This window comes from Astyanax mexicanus, chromosome 19 (genome assembly GCF_023375975.1).
Source record: "Astyanax mexicanus isolate ESR-SI-001 chromosome 19, AstMex3_surface, whole genome shotgun sequence".
In the NCBI taxonomy this organism is placed as follows: Eukaryota; Metazoa; Chordata; class Actinopteri; order Characiformes; family Acestrorhamphidae; genus Astyanax; species Astyanax mexicanus.
The window spans coordinates 34,762,765-34,787,044 of record NC_064426.1 but is presented as its reverse complement, the minus strand read 5'-3'; the positions used below and the strand labels follow the sequence as shown (position 1 = coordinate 34,787,044).

Sequence of the window (24,280 nt, the reverse complement as noted above, 5' to 3'; positions counted from 1 at the left end):
GAAATAATCTACTGAAGAACATAAACAGGGGATTAAACAGGCAGAAAAGGAAAATGCAAGTAAAACCCATTTTCTACCATATTAATCACAAAATTAGCAAAGAACATACATATATGACGGATGACAGCACCTGAACGGCTCGGCACACAGTTTTTGTTAAAGTAAGTATAATTAGGTGCACGTTCTTTGTTTGTACATTGAGTAATTAGATAGGTATTCTTTACAGCAACAGCAACAAAGATTCAAAGAGGCGTTCAACAAGCTTCAACACAAACAAGGTCAAGGAGAGAGCATTATGTAGCTTCTTAAGCAACATCAAACCATGATCACATCCTTGGTCAAAACCATTTCAGATAAATCAACATCAATGTGAATTTGAAATGAAATAAAAACACTTAGAACAAGTCCCTTATATCCACGAGCATGAGAAACAATACAACCAACTCCTTGTTGTACAGTTCACTTTGAAACGAACCCCTTTACAGGCATCAGGTATTTATGACAGGAAATGGTACAGCATTTGATCCCCTATCTCACAGCTGCAAACCTCCTTCAAGGAGGCTGGTTAAATGTGCTAGACCACATTTATTGTCCACAAGGACCATGTAAAAATAAATTAAACAAACAAACAAAAAAAATCAGTATAGTAGTTTTGCTTGCTTGAACATTGAAGGCAGTTTAGATGGACGGGGAGCAGGATATCTAAAGATCATAATTAGCCTCAACAATCTACATTCTTCATCACTAGAGACATGTTATAATAAAATGGGACAACACTTAATGGCCTTTATTTCATTGGGACCTCTCCACTGGGACATGACTGACATAATGAGGGGATATCTCTACACCCAACCCAGCAATCCATTTGATCCTCTTCACAAACAGTTGAGTAGATTGACTGAGGTGGATTGGACCAAAACAGATCCAGAAGAACGTCGGGAAGGAAGTGTGTGGGCGGTTGAAATGAGTAGATGATCACTTGAATGTTTCTGCTTTAAAACCCTCAAATCCTCGTAATAATTAAAAGTTATCGAGGTGAGGTGGCAAGGACGAAGCGAGGGCAGAGTTTCTTACGTGACTTCTCCATTTGGCATCTTCATTTTAACCTATTGGAAAGAGAGATTACAGAATCAGAGGATTTGTATACTAGAACTACAACACTCACCAAATATATACGAACATCTTCAACACATGTATGTATACATGAAACACACACAGACATACATTACCTGATCCTATTCAGGTTTTCTCCTTTCCAAACTGATCTCTGCCCCCTCCCCGTCCTAGCTAGCTGTGGCTCTGGGGTGCAATGCTGGAGCAGTCAGTCACCAGCAGGCCCACAGTGACCGGAGGGCTGGAGACAGGAGTGGCAGTGGTCACCGTTCCCCCTGAGCTACTGCTGATGGGGCTTGGCGCAGCGGGGTCCGTCTGGTTGGCATGCATAGCCATGTGGCCTTGGAGCTGGGTGGGGGTCTTACAGTGAACTCCACACAGTTGGCACAACAACACTCCACCGGGCCCAGTGCCACGGCCCACGCTGCTCTCTTTCCATTCCTGCCCGTGGTGCTTCTGAGCGTGCACACGCAAGTATGTCAGCGTGGTGAAGCCTACATAGCAATAGGAAAAATAATTACATTAATTCTTAAAATTATTCTTAAAAACATTTTTATTCAGCAGTAGTGTATACCAGGGGTCGGTAATTAAGTTGGGCAGCGGGCCAGATATTTTCCAAGTCATCACACAGGATCGAACCCGGGTCGCCAGGCTCGCGGTCCAGAAACACTAGCGCTGCCCCAGCTAGTGAATTGGGACACAGTTATGAAAAAACGATGTTATAAGGAGATAGGGAGCACGAGAATGAGCAGAAAGACGAGAACGGGCGGAAACTAAAATTACGCCAAGTGTGACAGAGAGACGGGGGAGGAATGTTCCCAAAATCTGGCCAGAGAGGCATTTTATTTATTTTCTCTGTTACATTTCAAACCACCTCACGGGCCAGATGTTTCGGCCAGATATTTTTATATTCTATTAATTTTGTCTGTCTATCTGACAGCCAAGTTATGTATTAATGTCTATGATTAGATTTTTATCCAAATGCTTGTGAACACACCTAATCAATGCATGCTACCATTGCTGACATAGATGTGCTAATGCCAGGTATAGGCTTAAGGGCTTATAATAAATCACCCCCATCGTTAAGCTGCGGAACCAACATTGAGCTGTGAAACTAAGTTGTCTGGAAGGGTGGTGTCATTTATACAAGTTCTGAATGTTTCAACTTTTGCTAGGTATTCTTATCCAATTATTCTTATCCCTACTCCAGCTAGGAAGCTGACCAAGTAATTACTTAAAAACTCAGCAGGCATTAGGTGAAGGGCACCAGTGTTCATCTAACCACTGTCCAAAGCTATCTATGAACAACCATTATTTGCTAAGATAGCTAAAAGGACTCTATGTTTGCTGTAGTATAGTAACATGCCAGGAGAAGGGAAATACATTTTTAACTTTCATTGAAAGTCAATATCAAAATATTTTATTACAAGTCCCATTTATTCCAAAAAATGTTAATTTTTTCTTTAGACATTACCAATATTCCAAGCATCACTTTACTAATACTCACTGCGGTTGCACAGGTGGCAGACATGGTGCTGGGATTGGTTGTGGACCCTCATGTGATCTGTGATATAAGCAGGAGAGAGCAGTTTGCCACATATGTGGCAGGGAACTTTGTCTTCGTGTCGGATCATATGAGCACGCAGTCGGTCCTTAGTGGCAAATGCGGACTCACATGTCTGCAAAAGGTAATAGACAATATGTAAAACTCAATTCCACACACACACTAACATGCATGGAGCTGTTACATTGATTAGGTGTTGACTATCAACCCTGCTTTATTACAAACTACAGCTTCCATTGCTAAAAAGCACTCTACTGAAGGAGTGAAAATAAAGAGAGCAAAAGCAAACAGGGATAGAGAAATAAAATAAATAGTGGACATTTATGAGAGCCATGGAGTTTCTAGGCCCATTTACAGAACACAGAAGACAAAAAAAGTTGTCATTTATGGTGTTAATGTTTCACTTTTTTGTGTGTAAACAAAACATGCGTGGTGTGAAGGGCCTTAATGCAGCAAACACACTCAAAGAGGAACTAAAGAAACTCCAGCTGCACTACACTGAGAAGTCATATGTTTTGGACATTCAGTAAACAAGCCTGCGCCAAAGAGCAGGCAGACAGAAGGAGAGCAAAGAGCAATATAAGCAACAACAAGAAATAAAGAGTGCTCAAGATGTTTGGTGGGCTGATGGTAAAAGAAAAAGAGAGAGAGAGACAGCTGTAAGTAGAGCTAAGGTAAAAGGGAAAGAGAGAGAAAAAAAGAGCTGTGACATTACCGGGCACTTGAAAGGTCTCTCTGTGGAGTGCACCTGCCGTACATGACTGTTAAGATGGTCAGGCCTGGAAAAAACAGAGATGTCTTAATGCACCACAACACAAGACTTCAATAACACCAATCAGTCAGTGGAACCATCAGGAATTAACCAGGGCTCAAAGGAAGATGGGGGATGCCCTTAAAATCTAAAATGTGAGGGTAAATATGCCTCCTGCATAAAACATAAATCAGAGGAGATACAAAAATGTTGTGACAGTATGGAAACTGCAAAAAATAAAACTAATAAATCAATTTCATGGCACAGGTTTTTGTCAATTTACTCATACGAAGGCAGCACCTTTAGCATGACATCTTGTCTAGGAAGATCCATGCACTTTTCAACAAGACAATGCAAAACCACTTGCTGCACAGAATGTGCACAGACTTTAAAAATAAACATAAAAAACAACAGTAATGTAATATTAATGTTAATGCAAGTAAACAAAATAAAAAAAATTATAAAACAATATAAAACATGTTTGCTAAAAGAAAAATACACTACAAAATAAGAGCTAAAACCCCTCAAGGCTTGGTATTCTCGATTCCAAAATGAGTAAATGTTGTGACAGTAGTGTTCCTATTTCTTTTCACAAGTTCAACAGACAAAAGTTCACCAGACAAAACATGAAATACTTTGGGTTCATATTGTTCATAAAGTCAAAACAGATGTAAGAAACACTGTTTTCTTAACCAGTACTTTATATAGAGTCACAGCCTTTTCTGATATGGGGCTGTACAAAAACAAAATAGATAAATAAAATAAGCTGATGTTACTAATTTGTGTGTGTGTGTGTATATATATATATATATATATATATATATATATATATATATATATATATATATATATATATATATTTATATTTAGAAAAAGTAAAATATGGCTTTATTGGCCTGCAATCGAAAGATTAGTCCACACAATATTACAACAAAGCACAGACGTAAATGATAAAAAGACTAATAAAATTTTTATTTATTTATTTACATTTCATACCACTGAAATTGCTGCAGTATCCATAAAGAGAATTATTAAGCATAAATCATAAAAGCTAACTAAATGCTCTTGACAGTCAAAAACATATGACAAAAAAGCCTATTCATAACAAATATTTCTGACAGTGGTCATGAGATAAAATAAACTGTTTGTGTCAGGAAGCATGTGTTTCCCTACGCAGACCCGTAAATAGAGCAAAAAGATTACTTCTTATTGAGGTCATCGTGCATCAGTCTGTATGTGCCGACGCATATGGTGTGAGTTACAGACGGGGATAAATACAGCATGGAGGTCATTTTTCCCTTGTCACATTGACCCATTTTCAGGCTCAAATTGGTAATCAGGGCATCTCTCGCCAGCTTTCAGTATAATGACAGCATTTTAAGCTTTCACTACAGGCGAAAGTGAACAGTAGAGGACTCACTGTAGCCCATCTCCCCCCCTGCTCAATACAAAGAGTACTTACATGGGTAAAGATGTTTCTGAAGATCTCAGGTATTTGTACCTTGTAATGTATTTTACCAATTTTACCAACAAATTGTTTTATATCCCATATTTTTTTCCACATCCCATGGAAGCATAAAAAAGGCTGCACTAACTGGTGGGTTATGATTGTGGGGCCTCCTACATTCTGCCAGAGTAACTTACTCTGTGAAAACGAACAATTCTAGCGAGATGCTGCATGTCAAAATCATTATCACCCACTGAGCTGTCCACTGTGAGTGGTAATGCCTTCTATGACATATTCCCTGTAAAGTACCCGCACAACCTTAAAAAAAGGAATGTTTTATCCATCTATTACCCACCATCAGGCCTTTTTTTTTACTCCAATACTTCCAGTCATTTTGCCATGAGCACACTGGCCAGTCACAAGTTAACACCTCACAACCTATACAGGTGTGGGCGTATCCAATCCATCTGTCCCCTGAGGTAACACTTCATTATCAAGTGACAAACTGCTATTCCGTGACATTTGGCATGTCAGTGTATTTACAAACTTGTCCAAATTTACAAGTACAAATACACTCACCATGAACTAATACTTTTGCACACAATTACATCTACATCGGCATCTTCAAGTAATGTTCACATAGACTGACCAATAGAACACATTTAGGATGTGACAGAATAGGGGATTTCTTAAAATCAGCAGAAATTAATAGACTAAATTGTGTCAATATGGACCAGAATCTCAAAGGAATGTTTTAGGGTATGCATGCCATAAAAAAAACCTGAGGCTGTTGTGAGAACTAAATGTGACCCTACCCAGTATTAGTTTAGTGTTCCTAATAAAGTGCTTGGGGAGTGTATGTAAACTTAAAAATCTAAGGCATTTTTATAATGGGCGGTGCATAAAGGATGCCTTAAAAGCTGTGAATTTCACCTTGTCAAAGTGTGTGTGAGTGTGTGTGTGTGTGTGTGTGTTCTGCCTCTTACCGTGAGAAACCTTTAGCACAGTGGGGACACACGTATGGTTTCTCCACTCCTCCTTGATGGGATCTGACATGGTAGCTCATCCGGTCCTTCCTCTTAAAGCGCTGCTGGCAGATGGGACAGGAGTACGGCTTCTCGTCTGAATGGGACAGGCGATGCCGATTCAGGTGGTACACATCCCGAAACGCCTTCCCGCACGCCTCACAGGCGTGGTTCTTTCGTATTGGGTTAGGGTTTGGAGTAGGAGTTGGGTTTGGGTTAGGGCTGGGATTGGGAAGAGGATTAGGACTGGGAACAGGATGAGGGTTTGCGATTGGGATTGCGATTTGGATTGAGCCAGGAATGTTGGAGTTCTCTGCAGTGTTGTTAGTCGGGGCAGCCTGGAAAAAATAAAGTTTCAGGTAGAGATTCAGGTCCAGTCATGGATGCTTTTTGAAAGAGAAAAAAATCTGATATGTGAAAATAGCCTTCTTTTGACGCAAGTAAACATCACTGCCTGTGAATGTTCAATCTATGGGCTAGTGAGTCATTTGTTACACAAAGCCTGACACGGTGCCACAGTGGTATTTGGGTTTATGGAGCTTTTGAAGCAGAGTCATTTCTGCTTTCTGGCAGATAATAAGGTGGTGATGTTAAGCCAGAAAAGTACACAAATGACACTGCAGACAAGACCTGGCACAACAGCATAAACTAATGTAACTGTGTCGGTTATGAAACTCAGTAAGTAGCAACCGATCAGGCTGTGCAAGCCTAATAGCCACAATAATAATAAATGTACACTTAAAAAGGGTATACATACAGAAAAACATACAAAACAGATCAACTACAGTTTGCACCTAAACATGAATAATTTTTTATTCATGAACATTTTTTTGTTTTGTTTTGTTTTTACATTACTTTATTATTTATTTTAGGCACAATCTAATTCACAGCTAGTTTCATTGGCCACTATTGGTTTGGGGCTCGACTGTGCATTTCCGGACATGGTTGTAAATTTACCTGCCTTACATTTTGGCAGTGCAATCTTGATAAGTAACACACCTTACCTGCTGGCCCCTGCCACAATCAATCTGCATACTGGGCATGAGTCCCCCTTCTTCCCCAATGTGTTTATTTTGTTTTTATCTTAAATTGTGCTTGCCTGTTCTCATTGTTGAAGGCCTTAAGAACAAGTTACGACTCACTCTGAACAGTATAATTGGTAAAACAAATGTTTAAAAAGAAAACTATGAATGAGTAATTTTCTATATATAAACTATATGCATGCATATGTATGATGTTTGCATTTAACTCATTAAGGTGAATATTTCTGCATTGGTAAAATTTGCATACTTCCTAAAATATATTTTCATGTTGAAAAAACAATTTTAAATCAATTAAATACTTTTGTGTTCGTGTTTTTTGTCTCGAGTACATAACTCAAAGTCTGTATGGAGCAAGCAGATCCGACCTTACTGATCACTAAGGACAAGACATGGGTACAAATAAGCAAAGAAAGATTAAACCTACAAAGGATACGTGTATGTATTAAAAAAATACCAGTTATGAAAGAAAACCAGATGCAAAGGTCAGAAAACATAATTGAAAAAAAAAGACATAAACCAACCCAACCTGCACCATTGTCCCCGTAACCACCACAGCAGCAGAAAGCGGCTGAGGTGCTGTCATAGCAACAGTCGCTGGAGTAATGGACACGGCAACCGTCTCCACCTGTTGGTTAGTGATTGCAGGCTGGGGATGGGTCATTGGGTCCGTAGCTGTGGGAATTGTAGCCGGAATAGAAAGATGGAGAAGAGAGAGAGGGATGGTCTGCCGCTCCACCCGAGTGCCTGGCTTGCCTCCGTCTTTCTCCCGTGCCGCTCTGTCTTTCATTTTCACCCCGGTGTGCACCGACTGGTGACGCCGCAGGTTATAACTGTTCTTAAACTGCTTATTACATATGGAGCAGATGTGAGCAGGCCGGGGAGGCCGAGTGACAGGTTTAACTGAGAGAGAGAGAGGAAGAAAGAAAGAGAAGGAGTGAGAGAGAGAGAGCACCAGATAGAAATAGTAATAAAGAAATTAAGAAGAAAGAAAAACATAGTAAGAGAGAGAGAGAGAGAAAGAGAGATGGGGATGCATAATGAGTCTTACAGTACGAAACAACAGGAATTAAAGCAAAAGTAATACTCAAGACACTTTTATACATAGCTGTACTATAGCACAGGATTGCTGCACAATTATGCTCTACTTTGATGCTTATTGCACCCATAATCGTTTTTTCAACCAAATATGATAAATATAAAAGTAAATATAGGCCAAGCAGACTGTATGACTGCATAAGTCTGAAAAAGGATTAATGAGAACCTTAGGAACCTTATCATACAATAATTTTTTTTGGGTTTTAGTGAGACTGATATAAAATATGTAAATTAAACACATTTTGTGGGTATTTCAGGTTTTAATATGTTTAAGAAGTACAGAACTGAACAATACTGAATAATAATGTAAAGTCATTTTAAATATGCATGTATAATTATATCAAACTTTAAAACATTGGTATCAGCCATATCAGACATCTGGAGCTACCAATAGCACCAGCTTATTTATTTTAGATATGGTCACCTCACTATTAGTGTGTGATCAGAAACAGAGCCCAATCTATCAAAATACATTATAATGTATGCATTATTACTATTATTTAATGTATTACTAGACAAAAACTTGAAGAAGAGAAGAGTGAAGAGAGAGAGAGACAGCACAGCAAGAGAGCAGAGCAGATTATGGTGACCTCCATGCCCCTCCCCAACTCCCCCACTCCTCCCTGCCCCTCCCTCACCTGGCTCCGGCTCCTCGCTCAGCGCTGCTGTGTCCACTGTTGATGGGGGCGGGGCTATGTGCTCGGCGGGCGGGTCTGGGGGCGGGTCCGTGAGCTCAGGCAGAAGATCTGATTGGAGGGTCGTCTCCGTTTGGGATTGTGAAGGAGGGGTCTGCGGTGGGAAGGTGCAAAAACACAAATTTCTGTCGTTTTTTTCTTTTCTTTCTCTCTTTTATGTGGTAAAGTCAGGAGAGAAGGACATTCAAGTGAACAAGGGCTAGAATTCTCTTCCCTAAATACTCTTACTTCACTCTCAAATTATCTAACTAGTTGTCTTTTTCTCTTACCTGAAAGAGGAAATTGCTCCAAGCTGCATCCATCTTGAAGGCGGATGACGTTTGGTGATCAATTACAGTTACAGTAATCAAGAGAGATAGCTAGCTAACTAGCTACAATACAATATGACGAGATCTTAAATTAATTTGTGCTTTACAGTGGCTAATAACAAAAAATATATAAAAAGTGCAAGCTAGGATACTGAAAATAAATATGCACGTTTCAAAGACTTCAATTAACATAAGTCAATTAACTAGCTAATTAAACGTACTGCACGTGAACTTGCATTAAAAATCACGATATAAAAAAAATCTACTGAACATAAAAATATATTATATTTACAATATTAAATAGCTATCTTAACGATAATGTAACTGCCACAGGTTAAAAAAAAGAAGTCATATTTATCATGCTTTCATTACATGTATATATAAATAAATATATTTATACACATTTATATACAAATTAATTTGCTGGAATGGTGGTTTTATAATTCAGAAGTTCATGCAGAAGAAAAAAAAAACAATAACACAAGGTTGCAGACTGAGAGTTGGTGTGGTGTTTGTATTTTTGCAGTCAGCGGTCGCTCAGCCCCTGTGCTGCGGGAGAAACAGCCCGGGAGCCGCTCCGTGCGGCCTGAGCACGGCAGAAAGCCTCGGTGTTGCGTTAAATCTCATCCCAGCGCGACGAGCGCCTCACCGGCCGCGGTCCATGGCTCCGCCTCGGCGTTTCAATCGAGAGGATGACATCTTTTCTTTTTTTTCCCCCCCTCTCCCTCTCTCTCTTCCTTCCTGTAGCGCTCTCCCTCCCACCCTCGCTCTTTCTTCCTTTTCTTTTTTTACGCCGTCTTCTCTGCCCCGCTGTCTCTCTCTCCCCCACCGCCGTGTCCCCCTTGTTTTAAAGGGATAGTATTTGGAGTGAACTCCCCCCTCTCCGTCCTCGTCCCCTCCTCCTCCATCCGACGGCTCTTTTTTCCCGAGCGGTGTCGTCCTCCTCTCGCCCCCTCCCTCCAACCGGCTTTGGCCGACGCAAAATGTCGAACTGAATCACGACGGGTAAATATAAAACATCGTCTGCCGCTTTCCGATATTAAAAAACAGCCCCGCTCGCCCGGCGCTCGACAGCTGGACGCTCGGTCTGAGCAAAAAAACCCGGCTGTGAAAAAATGTCGCAGGTCCTTAAAGGTAACGACTCACCCAGACGGGCCGTACTCAGATACAGCACTAATATACAGTGCGGGCCACTGCCACATCATTTAGTCCAAAAATACACAAAAAACGGCAAAACACCACTAAATCTACAGTCCAGTCCAAGTCTACATGCAGAGACTTGCTCTATATCTGAGAAACTAGCCGTATACTGTATGTCCAAATGTTTATATCCAGCTAGACTAGTAAGAGGAGGCAACTACCCTACACACTAAGAAAAATAAGTATTTGTACTTAAAAGAGTACAAAGCTTGTCGCTGGGACTGGACCTTATATTTAGGTAAAATAGAGTACCCATGTTTTTTTTTTTTTTGTACCAGTAAAGGTCAGAAATATTATAAACATTATCATCAACTGAATAAGTGTCAAGAACTTAATGATCCAAAATGGTCTGGCTTTCAAATGAAAAATATATAATTAAAATATATAGTTTATTAGTACAGTCATACAGAATAACGGAAATTGTACAAATCTTTACTTTATGCTGTTAGGAAAGATTTTGTACTTTGTAAATATCTGACCCTGTAAAGACCAATATTATACTTTTGAGGGTACAATTAAATTATGAAAAGTGTACCTTTGAGTACAAGAAAGAACTTAAAGCGTAAACCTATAGCATACCTCTGTTTTTTTACTATGTATATAATAGAGTCCTAATTAGCTGGCATCATAAAAAAGAGTATCAATACAGTTTTCAGGTATTTGATGTAAACTTTGGGCACATTGTAAGACTTTAAGACTACGTTTTTTTACATCATAAGCTACATATTTTTGTCTACAAATTTAAAGGGAGGTATTTTTGCATTTATTTGATTTCTAAACACACTCAATGACCAAGCTTTAAAAAAATCTTAGCAAGTGATCTAAAAATGACCTAATTTCAAGGCAATAAATCTTATTTTTCCTCTCAGATAAGATTTTATTTCAATTTGTTAGTGTAAGATGAATTTGCTCATTTTAGACAATGGTCTTAATCTAGCTTATTTAGAATATTCACCTTATATTAAGTAATTTAAACTCAAATCACTATCAGTCAAGTTACTCAGATTGTCTTACTTCACTTTCGATTTCCCCTAATATAAGCATAAATGTGTCAATTAACATGTATTTTGTCTATTGTTGCAAGAGATTTTTTTGCAGTGTGTTTCCCAGACAGGGATTAGGCTTATTTATTTTCTGGAAAAACCTTTATATAATTATGAATTATGAATAGGAATTTAGCCTATTCTTGGACAGCATTTTAAATGGCCTCATACAGGTGGTTACATGGTACATGGAGCCTATATGGAACCTATGTGAGATTAAGGTAGGCTGCAACAATGGGGCTAACTTGCGAAGACCAACTGGGTCCCAGTTACAATACATGTAAAAGCCCACTCAGAGCCCAGGTCCATTTAGAACCCACTTAGGCCATGTTCCCATGATGTGAGTCAAACCTGAGCATCTTGGCTGGGGTGATATCAGGTACTGATGCTTAGTTAGGTGATTAGTTCTGAATCAGACACTACTTTGACTCATCCCAAATGTATTGGATTGTTTTTCATCACTCCAGTTCCATGTGCTGCACAGCCCAGTACTGAGGTAGAATTGTACCGAACATGGCAACCTTTGGCTCATGGGCATTCTGTTTCACATTGTCTTTTTACTGTATTTAGAGTTCTTTTCAGTGGAGTCAATACAAGATGGGTAACCCAACACACTTAACATCAATGGGTGCATCTTAAAAGGAGTGTCTGTATCTGTAAAAGTAGAATATTACCAACCATTATTAATTAACTACTGACCACTTGAATTCTCTAAGAAACACTGTACAAATAATTCAATTAGCACCCATTGTATAACGATTTCTTTATTGCTGTGGATATTTCAGCAGGCAAAAACAGTATGGCTCTATTGTTCCTCAGGTTTCTAATCCATTCAGAAGCTTTTGAATAATACAGTGGGATTACACAAAGTAAACAGCCATTCTTAAGCAATTTATTTGTCAAAAATACAGTCAATATGGCACTCTCAAAACACACCAGCGTATAGATATATTTTATATTACATAAAATCACAAAATAATAGAGATAGTAACAGTAGTAAAATACTAAAACAGCCAGTTAAAGCAAACAAATACAAAACAAAGCAAAAACACAATAAGTGGATTTCATTGTGCGGTGTGGAATGTGCCCATCATATGTTTGAGCAAAGTGATGGATATATGTATGCATGTGTGTGTGTGTCTCTGCAATATTATTCTACTTTACCACAGAGGAATACAGAATACTCACACCTGTTCATTTCAACTTCACCTAGAAGGTCGGGCTGAGGGACAATTCTAAAATCTAAATACTTTCTGATATACACAATAAGAAAAATACAACCCAATACATTTAGATATTTAAATATTTAGAGAAACTGCAATCTGATATACATTACTGTTACAATATCACCAATAGTCTGTGAATAAATAAATAAATGTATAATGTCAAATCATCAAGGTGGCTTCAAAAAGTTCCCAAAGTTAATTTCTATTAAAGTAATACTCCAGTATTTTTCAACTTAATCCCTACATAGTGCTGAAGTCAAACCACTGATTACCACAGAGATGTTTCTGTGTGTTTAGAACAGGCAGCATAAAAAATATATTATAACAGAAGCCACTGGGCAAATTCTAAACTTGTAGGACATGTAATGTGAATGAAATATATGACTAATATATAACATGAACAGTATCTCTCTTAAAACATTCAAAATTCTGATTTTAATTTTAAAACCCAGGATTTGTACATGAACTCACGTCAGATAAGGTAATGGTAGCAGGGCTGTGCGAAATGACCACTTATTTGAAAGCCAAATACACTCATTCAATTTCACTTCTAGGCTTTACACACTTACTGTGTCTGTGCACAGAATAGAACCCCTTACAGGTTTGATGCATCTATTTATAGAACAAAAAAAAGATCTGTTCAACTGTAATTTTAGCCTACTTATTAAGTGAAACCTCAGGAGGACTGAAGCCAAAAGAGTAGAGCATTACAAAAGAGTTTTTTTTCTTTTTCTAAAGAGTAAATGTTCCAATTTATCCCATTTTCTTCACAATTTAGAAGCCAATTACCCAACCGACTCACTAGGACTCCCCCTACCAATAGTAATGCCCCCAACCCTAGGAGGGTGAAGACTAGCACATGCCTCCTTTAACACATGTAAGGCCAACCAACTTTTTTCAACTGTTGCTGATATAGCATTAATGTATAGCCAGCATGCTCAGAAGAAAGCATGCTCTTTTGTGCTACACATAGCAGATAACGATTATGTGAAAAATACTGAAGTACTCCTTTAACTCATGTTTTGTACTGACCTTCTCTTCACCTTCAGCCATCATCTCCATACTCGTTTTTTTACTCATCAACCTATCCCCCCGTCCCCCCCTACACACACACACATACAGTACAGTACTACTACAGTGTATACTTCCATTAAGACACACTTCTTCTCCATTTCGTCCCGGATTCCTCCCTCATTTGGTTTTGCTTCTTTCCCTCTCACGGTCAGCAACATCTATTGCAGCCATGTTGCAGGAGGCGGTGATGAGGTGGAGGACGCTGATACCTGACTTCAGCAGGCAGACCACACCACACACTCCCAACAGGCACTGTAACCACACTATACACACACACATACACATACATTAACACAAATTAGAGATGCAAGAAGCTTTGCACTGATGTTTAATATAAGAAGAAGCTATACGGAGATGTTATAAAAATATACTGGCATTTATAAACATCAAACATGGAAAGAGAAAGAGATGCAGGGTGTGGAAAACACAGACTGAACACAGAGAAAGAGCGAAAGACAGAACTAGCAGGGAAGAGGAAGTGGGCTGTGTGGTTTGACATAGGGAGACACTAATGACCACTGATACTCACCCTGTGGCTCTTCGATGTAGTACATCACATACAGCAGGCAGTAAAACAGCTCATTGCCCATACACATGAAGAACAGCACGGGCTATAAGAGGGGAAAAACGTGTGCGAGTGAATGTACTTGAACAGTGATTATCTATACATGTGTCATATACAGTCTTGTATACAAGTTTGAGCAGCTCTCTTCTTGTATTACATGTGTTTTTGTTTTTCTACTATAGCAGTTTATTTGCGTAATTTAACACTGCTAACAAAGTGCAACGTGCAAATATATATGTATATATATATATATATATATATATATATATATATATATATATATATATATATAGAATTTAAGCTCAAAACTGGTTTAAGTCAATGTTAAATTAAAATAGTGGATGTTCAAATTAAAGGCCTAATAAATATATTTACATTTTTTTTGCTCAGATTAGTCTATCTTGATTCTTGACCTGAATCCTGAAATGTGACCTGTATCTAGGGTTGTGCGATATTGACAAAATTAATATCTCGATAATTTCTGTAATTCTGATGATAGCAATAACTCAAAATTACTCAAATGGCCTGTGCTTCTTAAAGGATTATAATTGCTTAAAACAATAGATTTAATGCATTTTTTAATTTACTTAAAACAAACAAAAACATTTAAATCACCAGTGCAAATGTCAAACATCATATGTATGTGTAAACCATGTAGCCTACCAGATTTTATTAAGCTTTAAATAATTAGTGTGTAAAATTAAAAAAATGAGTGTTATATCAGCTAAATTTAATTATATTTATATTTAAGGCTTACTTAAAATTAATTTGTATGTATAATTAATAGTTTGTATAATTATGCCTTCAATGCCATACAATACATTATAGATAAGGGACCCAATGACTGGATGTAATATGAATGGGAGTAAACATGACATTGTGTGTATTTGCCTGTATATGTGTTCCGCCATTACCCTTGAGGTGTAATAGATCCTGAGGATGGGGTTGCCGGACAGGTCGATGGTCTTGTGACTGGACGCTCCTTTCATCATGGAGCTGAAACAAGAGAAATAGGTACAAACTATTATTTGAAACTGGTTGGTAGTATGTTGTGGGTTTAAATACAACTGATGTCAGTCCAATGACATCTTAATCTGAACACAGTTTGACTACAAGGTGGGTTTACCTGAGGGTAGAACTGGTTAATATTTAAAAATAATCAATAAATATCGCACTAGAAAATGTTTCGACTACTAAAAATTATATGTATATAATGTATATTTTAATATACATTATTTACAGCATCTGTCATATGTAACTTACATTCATTATGGGGTATATTGGAATTAATAATGTATTGACAGACACAAGTAAATATAATGTAATATATATTTGATAAATTTCATCCAACATGCTGATGGACTTTCTATTGCCACATGTCTCAGTAAGGCAATACATTTAAAAAGGAAAATCTATGCTCTGTGACCAGTAGTTAACTTTCTATTTAAATAGACCTGCTTATACTGAAAAAAAGTTAATAAAATAGCCTTTAAAATACCAACCCTTAAAATGATCATAAAAGGCTCAATTATGAGTAATCTTAAATACAGATATGGACAGAGCCTTATGTCTGTATTCTACATAAAAAAATACATCACACATACATTTTTTTAAGTACTTAATGGCCTTAGAGAGATCACTGCTCTCAAGCAAGTACATCATAATGACCTCCTCCCTTTTGTTTGTTGTTGCTGTTGTCAGAAACTTGTTGCGGACTATAAACTGCCCTCTATATACGGCTATATTGCGTAACATCCATGCCAATGTAAAGAATGCATAGAAGTGCGTGAACAGTGATGGTTTAATGTTACCAATTAAGAAAGAAAACATTAATGTCTTGGACTGAAAGCATCAGACTCACCTGTGCAGATGCAGCCAGTGACTGGCTACATCCAGGGACATGCTCAGCTGGAAGAGGAAAGTGTAGGAGGGGTAGAGGAGAGCCAGGTTCACCAACAGACACATGGTGGCACATCGGTCAGTTAACATGTCCAGCATGGCACCAAACTTTGTGCCTGAAAGAAAAGAAATAGAAAGATACAAGGGGATGAAGAGAGAAACAGAAGAAAATGTTCAACAGTAGATATATCACAGTATACTTCCCTAGGAGATAAAAAAGGTGGAAAGGATTACCTTGATTAAGAGCTCGAGCCGCATGTCCATCAAATGCATCCAACAGTGCACTCAGCAGGTAACAAAACACGGCAGGTGCTGGACAGCAGGGCATCAAATAGAAAGACAATAAAGCCAGAACAATTCGGGCATAGCCTGTGAAGAAAAGGAAATATGGATATTTAATCAAGATGTCATTTAAATAAATAAAACTTAGACAATAAAAAGCACATCATACTCTAGTAACCAGCAAGCAACCACACAGCAACCACCTGGCAACACCTCATTCATTCCATTCAGTCAAGGCTGTGGTTAGTTAAGTTAGCTAGAGTAGCTAGGCTATGCTATGCTATACTATGCTAGGCTAGCTCTGGAGGCTGGGCGCTCAGCTCGCTGTGTGCTCCTGTCTCCTGCAGCGGCTCCGCGCGGCTCTTACCGATCAGATTGGGGACGAACAGAAAGATATTTTCTTCGGCCATCACCGCGGCCGGACTGAGGGCTCAGCACGGAGCCTGTAGCGGGTTAATAATAGTAATAATCAGCGCAGCGGCTCCTCTGACAGCTTCTCTGCAGCTCTACAGCAGATAAACAGCTACAGGTTGGTAAGGAAGCGTCCGCTGGACGTAACGACACACGTCAGATTTCCGGTCGGGCTGTTAAAGTAACACCTTCCCTTTAATCCAGCAGAACCCTGAATGTTTACCTTACTTTATCATTTTATATCGATACCTTACTAAAATTATGTTTAATTTTAGTTTTTCTAAGAAAAGAACTATGTAGGACAGTTATTGTGGCTGTTTAAAAAGGAGCAGTGGTTTAGGAGGATAGCTGAAGAGCCCCTAAGGTGACATTAATTTAAAAATAAAATAACGTTAATGCATGGTCGAGATAATTAAGGCGTGGGCATAACTTAATAATGCGTGGCAACAAAGTATTTTTGTTTAAGTCTGAGCCCGTCAGCTTTTAGTATGAGAATTAAATCTATTTAACTTAGAATTATGCCATGTCTCACAGCAAGAGACTCCAAAACATCGCCATAATTCAATCAGAGATGAAAATAAAATTAAATCAATTCAATCTCCATTTTTTTTTTTTACAATAGATTTTCCTTGAATAGGAGCTTTAGTGGAAGATTCAGTCTTTTCATAGGCATTAATTCACAGAAAAGCAAGCTTTATTATCCTTTGGCAACAACTTTATTATCTCGTTCCCACACCTTAATAATTTGTGGTGAAGACTTAATTATATATATTTTTTAACATGATATCACCGTAAGGGATCCGTAGATAGCTTATTATACAGTCCAACCAACCAGAAACAATCCTAATTCAACATTTAGAAACTATTGATTAAAAAGACAGAAAACAGATAACTTTTTAAACTTATTTTGTTGATTAAAATGCAGACTAAAAAAATAAATCCAATAAGACTAAGCTAAACAACTATTTAACATCTATAGCCTATAGCCTTTATTAATAAGAAGTAAACTTTATACTATATTAAAACTCTTTTGCTAACTCCATCCTCAAAATGGGAGGGGTAGTTTGGGAAGGGCACTGGGTGATGTATGGGTTTAGATGCAGGGCAGAAGAAAGAGCTGATTGGCTGAGCTTGCTAAGCTTAGGAAATGTTTCTAAAAAAAAAAAAGTAGGACTGGTATGTTTCATTACTTTAAAAGAACATATTTTACCTGTTCATGGAAAAAATAAGGTTTAGGGTTAAGTGGCTCTTTAAGTCAACAATTTGATATGGGCCATTGTCCTAAAGGAGTAGAATCCAATTATCTGATCAAATTTACCATGTGGCCGCAGCATCAACAGATTATGTAGGCATTAAAGTACATTTTTATCAAAATGTTATTGATGGATTTAGCTATTATGCTTTTATTATATGAATATTTGAACATATGTAACTAAAAATGAGGTTTGGTTGCATAAACAGGGTCTTTGTTAAACGTATTATTATTAAATGGATAGGCAGCAGGTTAATATGTTCCACAAAAGGATTAAACACCTCTCTTTCTGGAAACTTCACAACCCTGTCCGTCAGTCAGTGTTGCTGCCTCAACATGACCTTAGTGACCTGATGTGGATTATATTTGATGAAAAACTAAATTAAATCCCGTTAAAATTCACACATACACAACAGAATGAGACAACAAACTGAAAGAATGACACAATATGTTGAATTTTCATCATTTTTAATTGCTTGTTAATGGTTTCTGTACATGTTCTATAACTCAATCCTTGAGTTTTCCTGCTCTGTGTTAAACCTGAACGTAGTTTGGCCATTTTACGTTTAGCACTTTCTCTGCACATATTCTGCCTTTTCTCTCTCGCCAACACTTTTACATAGAAACACATGCCTCGAGGACGCACTTCAACACATTCTCAGTCCTTTGGCCTGAACTGTCCTGGTTTCTGTGACTCAAAGACAGAGGCTCAACCTTTTCTTGTGACTGACCCCGATTCTCCAATCCCAGACTTGGACCACGAAACACCCCCTACAGAACAGACGGCAATAAGAATCCAGCACGTTTTGCTGTAAACACATGGAGTGAAGTAGGCCGAAGCTACGGTGGCCGAGGTTTAGAGTTGGTCTCCTCCTCTATCTGCAAAAACGCTAAACGAACAGAGAGGTACAAAAGAGGACAGAAGAAACGAACCACACTGACTGAGGTCAGGCAGAAACTGTAGTGTGAGGTACTGCAAAGAGAAAGACATATATAAATACATCAATCAAGCATAACATTATGACTACCTCTGGGTTTCTACGCCAATAACTAACCAATCATTTTATTTTAGCTCCACTGATCATTTATATAGGAGCACACTGTAGTCTACATTGTTCTTTACATACTTTACCATACCCCTTTCACCTTGTTCTTCAATGGTCAAGACCTCACAGGACCACCACTGAGCAGCTAATATTTGGGTGGTGGGTCATTCTTTCTCAGCACTGCAGTGACATGGAAATTGTGGTTGTAGTTTAATGTTAGTGTGTGTTGCATTGTTGCAAGTTGGATTGGGCACAGCATTGCTGCTGGAGTTTTTAAACACCTTATTGTCAATGCCCACCACCCAAACAAGAGCTCATCTGTGGTGATCTCTCTCTCCTGCACAGTCCTGACCACTGAAGAACAGCAGAAAAGAGGAGAATAAAGTGTGCAGAGAAATAGAATGACTGCAAATGTATACTTGCACAACTACAAAGTGCCCCTATTTTTGCTCAAAGGATAATACATGTAGAAACAAGGAGGTGGTGGTCATGTCATGCTTTAGAGAATGTGAAGAGAAGTGTGAACGCTGGTGTTTGTGTAGAAGATCTGAGCTGGCAGTGTGAAAGTTGTGGACGCTATCTATGAAAGGCAACAGCAGCAATACTGCCACCACTACAGGTTACAGAGAATTTGGTTGTCAGAATGTAAACAGCTCAAGTTGACTTTAGTTAAAACAAAATGAAAAATAATAAGCTTAAATCGTAATAAAAAAAAAAAATCAGGCAGGAAATTAGGATATGGTCCGACAAAACATGCTGGATCAGAGGGGGTGTTTTTTTTGTTGTTGTTGACAATTTACAATTAGCTAGACATTTTCTATACAGCTAAAATTCTCTTCAAATGTCCTGTACAGGTTTAATACTGGCTCTAAAATACTACAATCCCAACAATGCACTGCTCAACAGACTCCTACCCTGAGACGTAACAAGGAATGCTGGGATAGGTAGTCTTTCCCCTTTTCCCTCCCTCAATCCCTCCCTCCCTAGAAACGAGACTTGTCAAGTTCTCCATCACAGTAAAATCACTTGCTTTCTCCACCTAGTGGTCAACATTGGCAAAACAGGAAAAAATGAAATTAAAACTCTTAAAAAAATTGCAGTAATAAAAAAAGCAAGAACAGAATTAGTTTAGAATTAATTACAACATAAATTACAACTGCAGTAGTTGAATTAACGATAACAGTATTTTTTTTGTCCTCCGTTCCTTACTTTCCAATTACTATAGTTCCCACAGCAAAAAAAAAAAAAAACATTATCCTATACAAGTTCTGAGTTAGTGCTTCTTCTTTTTTTATGTACACACACATTATATAAGTACAATATAGATCAAAAGTGTTTTAACAGTGAACAATCTTAAACCTAGCTGTCAAGTCCTCTTTTGACAGGTATAATACACATATATACTCACTCATATATAAATGTGCTGTGTGTACGCTTCGTATACAAATGGCCTCTGTACATTAGGGTTCGATGCACTGAACTGCACTGATCAGCTCGCTTATTGACATGTACATCACATATACATCTGCCTTTGTAGACAGAGACAAGGAGATTTGATTGACTAGGATGAGCTGTAATATAATATAGTCATATATAGGTAGATACTGCCCTCTGAATGGCTTTCCAAATACAACAGGTTAGAAAAAGAAGCGGAGAATACCAGTCCTATGAACTAATTACTATTACGCTAATCACGATTTATTTAAAAAAATGAGTTGTCTTGTTCTACAAGTGAGTACAGACTATTTGGAAGCCAGCCTAAGACCCCATTTTTACACCTGGTCACTTTGGTATCTGAATTGATTGCATCCTAATTTTTGGATCCAGATTTTAGCCACATGGCATTCACACCTGATAGTCAAATGCATTGAAATCTGATTGCAGTGTTGGACGGAACACACACATTTTCTCGTTACACAGCAATTATTAGTAGTGTTCTGGTTGTTAATGGGAGTAGTTTTGGTTGTCAAACGCATTTAGGAGAATTGTGTTAAAAAAATGTGTTTACACTGCTATAAAATGTGGCTCAGACCACCTCCTGAACTGGGTTGTTTAAATGACTGGATTCACAGTATGAAGTAAGGGTTCTGAATGTTTCTTGTGTGTGTTTACACTAGCAATTTTATGACACACCAGATACTCAAGATGTACGATGTGACCAGGTGTAAACAGGGTCTAAAAGAGGACAGCGGGCGGAGTTTTTAGCTTTTAGCTCAGTCGAGCCTCTGGATGGCACTGTGCAAGTAATAACAAATATAAAAAAACAAATATAAAAAATAACAACAACAAATAATATCTCCTTGCCTCTACTACAAATGTGCATTCATTTCGATGACCATTTCGGTTTAGTACGGTTTTAGTATTATATACATTAACTTTAAGCACCCTCTTTTGTGTTTCAGTTTAGGTTAATATTGTTAAACCAAGTTTAAAACGTGCTACTAGCTCTGACGCACCTCACTATTGCCTCTTTCTCTCTCTCTCTCGTAGTAGTAAAGCTCACATTGGCAGTTCAATCATCATCATCATCATCATCATCATCATCCTCATCTCCTGGGCCTTAAAGGACCAATCAGAAACCGCTGGAAGAGCACCATGCCAGCACAAAAATGTTTTGAAATGCAGAGTTCTAAAAGTGTTGCGTTGGTAGTGTAGTAGTAATCATGTTTAAAGGCTATGGTCACAAGTCTGCAGACTCAAATCTGACAACTAGGAACAACTAGACTATATCCAGATCCAGATGTTTGAGCCAGAAACATCAAATCATATCAGACTGATCAGATTACTATTAGATTCAAATGAGACTATTAGAGACAAATGGATTTGTACAGACACATCTTAAGGTGGACACTCTGGATAAACCATTAAGATACATTTCAGCTATCTGAACATACACATCCGATCTGATCACTTGAGAAACAAATCCAATTTGCCTGCAGTCTGAACACAGCCAAAGTGTCTGTTGTTGCAGTACCAAACATAGACAGCATAGCACTGGCACTGAAACGGTTTCTGATCAGCGCTTTAGCTGCTGGTGGGGGCTATTAAACTTATTTACATCTAGGAAAAAAGGAAAAAGTCAGTATGGCATTCTAACGTAATCTTTCAACGGACACTTCTAAACTTCTTTCTCAACACTTGGTCACTAATGTAGTGTGTTATGAGGGTTTGCTTAGCATTACACTGCAAGCAATTCAAGCACTGCTCTTTTTAGAGGTAGCCTGTTGAATGTTCTGTTGAAAAATAAAAAATAAAAGCCCCCAACAGAACCACTGGATGACCAGCCTGCCCTACAGTATTGGCACCATTCACTTTTACAACTTTTACCTACTCTCGCTCAAAGCACATACATTTCCTCTCTTTTTATTTTTAGGTGGCATCTCATCTTGTCTTTAGCCCCATATTTTCCATTCTCCGCCTACCGAGTCCCTTGGTAACCCTGAGTTCAATCTACCTTACGAGTAAAGTAAAGGTGATGACTGTTGCTGCTCACTGTCTGAATACTGATCAGAAAAAAAAAAAAAAAAAAAAAAAAAAAAACAATACAGAAAGTAAAAACAAGGTCACAGCTATGGCAAATAGTAAATCACCCTTCCGATTTACTATTAAAGGGGTGGAATGAAGATCATTAAAGACCTTTGAAATTTACGCTAAATACTAACCACAAAGGCTCCAAAATACTAAAGAGCCAAACCAACCCCTGCAAATTCCCGCAAAAAGCCCACCCCCATGATTTGTTGGTGGCTCTAAGAATAGGACAGGTGGGATCCATTGGAGATATGAGATGTGACGGAGGTGCTGCGGCTCAAGCCTCCGTCTCCACCCGGTCCTCCGGGTCCTCCTCCCGAAGCTGTCCGCCTCAGGGGTCCTGGGCTGTTCCTCAAGGCCATCAGACTGGGGCCTCTCACCACCAGGCCCTCGCCCCTTCCTCCATACCCACCCTGAGACGAGGAAGAAGAGGAGGACGAGGGTGGAGAGGACGAGGAGAGAGAAATAGGTGGTGGTGGTGGAGGAGGAGGGAGCAGAGCAAGTGACTGAGCAGAGGCATGGGCAGACAGATGGTGGTGGTGCGAGTGGCCGTGGGAGTAGGAGGATGAAGAAGATGAAGAGTGGTGGCTCCCTCCTCCTCCTCCTCCGCCACCTACCAATTCCCTCTCTCGCTCCCGCTCTCGTTCACGGCTTTCGCGGTACAGGTGCGGCGTGCTCTGGTGGTGGTACTGCTGCGGCAGGTAATGGAGGCGGTGGTGGGATGATGAAGACGAGGAAGAGGACGAAGAGGCTGAAGAAAGAGAACTCGGCAGGCCACGTGATCCCAGGATTTCAAAATCCCGCTCGCTGTCTCGCTCACGCTCTCTCTCGCGACTCGAGATGGATTCCATTCTGGTGAACCCGGCTGTGCTGTTCTGGCTCCTCCAGGAGGGTGGCGCTCCTGAGTTGTGGACGCCGTGAGTCCAGTGGCTGCCTGAGCGAGGCACGGGGCGAGAGGGCCAGCCGCCTGGGCCAGAGGAGGGAGGGTTGGGGTAGCCCTGGCTGTAGGCCTCAGCAGGGATGCCGGTCAGGGCCATGTTGCTGAAGCCTAGTCTCATGCTCTCAGAGTCGAACGCCTCGATCTCTCGTGCCTGACGCTCCAGCAATGTCCGGATGCGCTCCGAACGCTCGTTCTGAAGAGAAAGCATCTCTTCCTCAATCTGGAGAGAAAGAGGACAACATCTAAAGTTACATTAAAAGCATTTATATAAGTGCTCTTAACATCAGCGCATTTAGGCATGCAGTTAATCTGGAAACTTTAACTTCAGCCAATGATTCACGTTTTAAAATTGACAGAGCCTGGTGACACATTAGCAGTTTTATTTAGCGATATAACAGCAACGCTTTCTGTTGAGTTCAGAATATTGATTACACAGCTGGTAGCACATTTGCTTTTTTTTTAGACTATTGAGTGTGGAATATGGAGATACACTAGCATTTATTTTCTTAATTTAAACTCAGTAATTCAGCACACTACCACATCCTAATTTAAAAAGCATCAAAACTACACAGAGACATTATAATACAGTTTAAAATAAATAAATAAATAAATAAATAAATAAATAAATCTCGTCTGCCAGGTTTAAATCACACTTCTTCATCATTATTACTGTCCCCTTCCCAAGAATAGTTATGGACCAGCATTTAATCAAAAATGTAATCATGATTTCATTCATGATTTAGTCACATTTATTATAATAATATTATTATTGT

General features: G+C 38.9%; 3 protein-coding genes across 4 annotated transcripts in view; all 3 read right to left on the bottom strand.

The window, feature by feature from the left end:
• Positions 1–150: 150 nt before the first annotated feature.
• LOC103028280 (vascular endothelial zinc finger 1) lies at positions 151–10,156 on the bottom strand. The gene is made up of 8 exons (XM_007234687.4): positions 9,003–10,156; positions 8,677–8,827; positions 7,470–7,843; positions 5,862–6,238; positions 3,393–3,456; positions 2,621–2,792; positions 1,230–1,607; positions 151–1,106 (listed from the first exon to the last, which is right to left on the bottom strand). Exons 1-7 carry the CDS (start codon positions 9,033–9,035, stop codon positions 1,288–1,290), a joined length of 1,491 nt encoding a protein of 496 aa, XP_007234749.3. The 5' UTR covers positions 9,036–10,156; the 3' UTR covers positions 151–1,106; positions 1,230–1,287.
• Positions 10,157–12,032: 1,876 nt separating this feature from the next.
• Positions 12,033–16,890, bottom strand: cdipt (CDP-diacylglycerol--inositol 3-phosphatidyltransferase (phosphatidylinositol synthase)). Its single transcript, XM_007234690.4, has 6 exons — positions 16,698–16,890; positions 16,283–16,417; positions 16,011–16,164; positions 15,064–15,145; positions 14,114–14,195; positions 12,033–13,847 (listed from the first exon to the last, which is right to left on the bottom strand). The coding sequence occupies exons 1-6, from the start codon at positions 16,738–16,740 to the stop codon at positions 13,702–13,704; spliced, it is 642 nt and encodes a 213-aa protein (XP_007234752.2). The 5' UTR covers positions 16,741–16,890; the 3' UTR covers positions 12,033–13,701.
• A 1,554-nt stretch (positions 16,891–18,444) lies between these two features.
• taok2a (TAO kinase 2a) overlaps positions 18,445–24,280 on the bottom strand; it is a 35,912-nt gene continuing 30,076 nt past the window's right edge. For both annotated transcript variants that reach the window (XM_022668499.2, XM_022668500.2), the window contains exon 20: positions 18,445–23,727. In XM_022668499.2, coding sequence (XP_022524220.2) covers positions 22,786–23,727 — 942 coding nt within the window. In that variant the 3' untranslated portion in view covers positions 18,445–22,785. The remainder of the gene's footprint in view (positions 23,728–24,280) is intronic.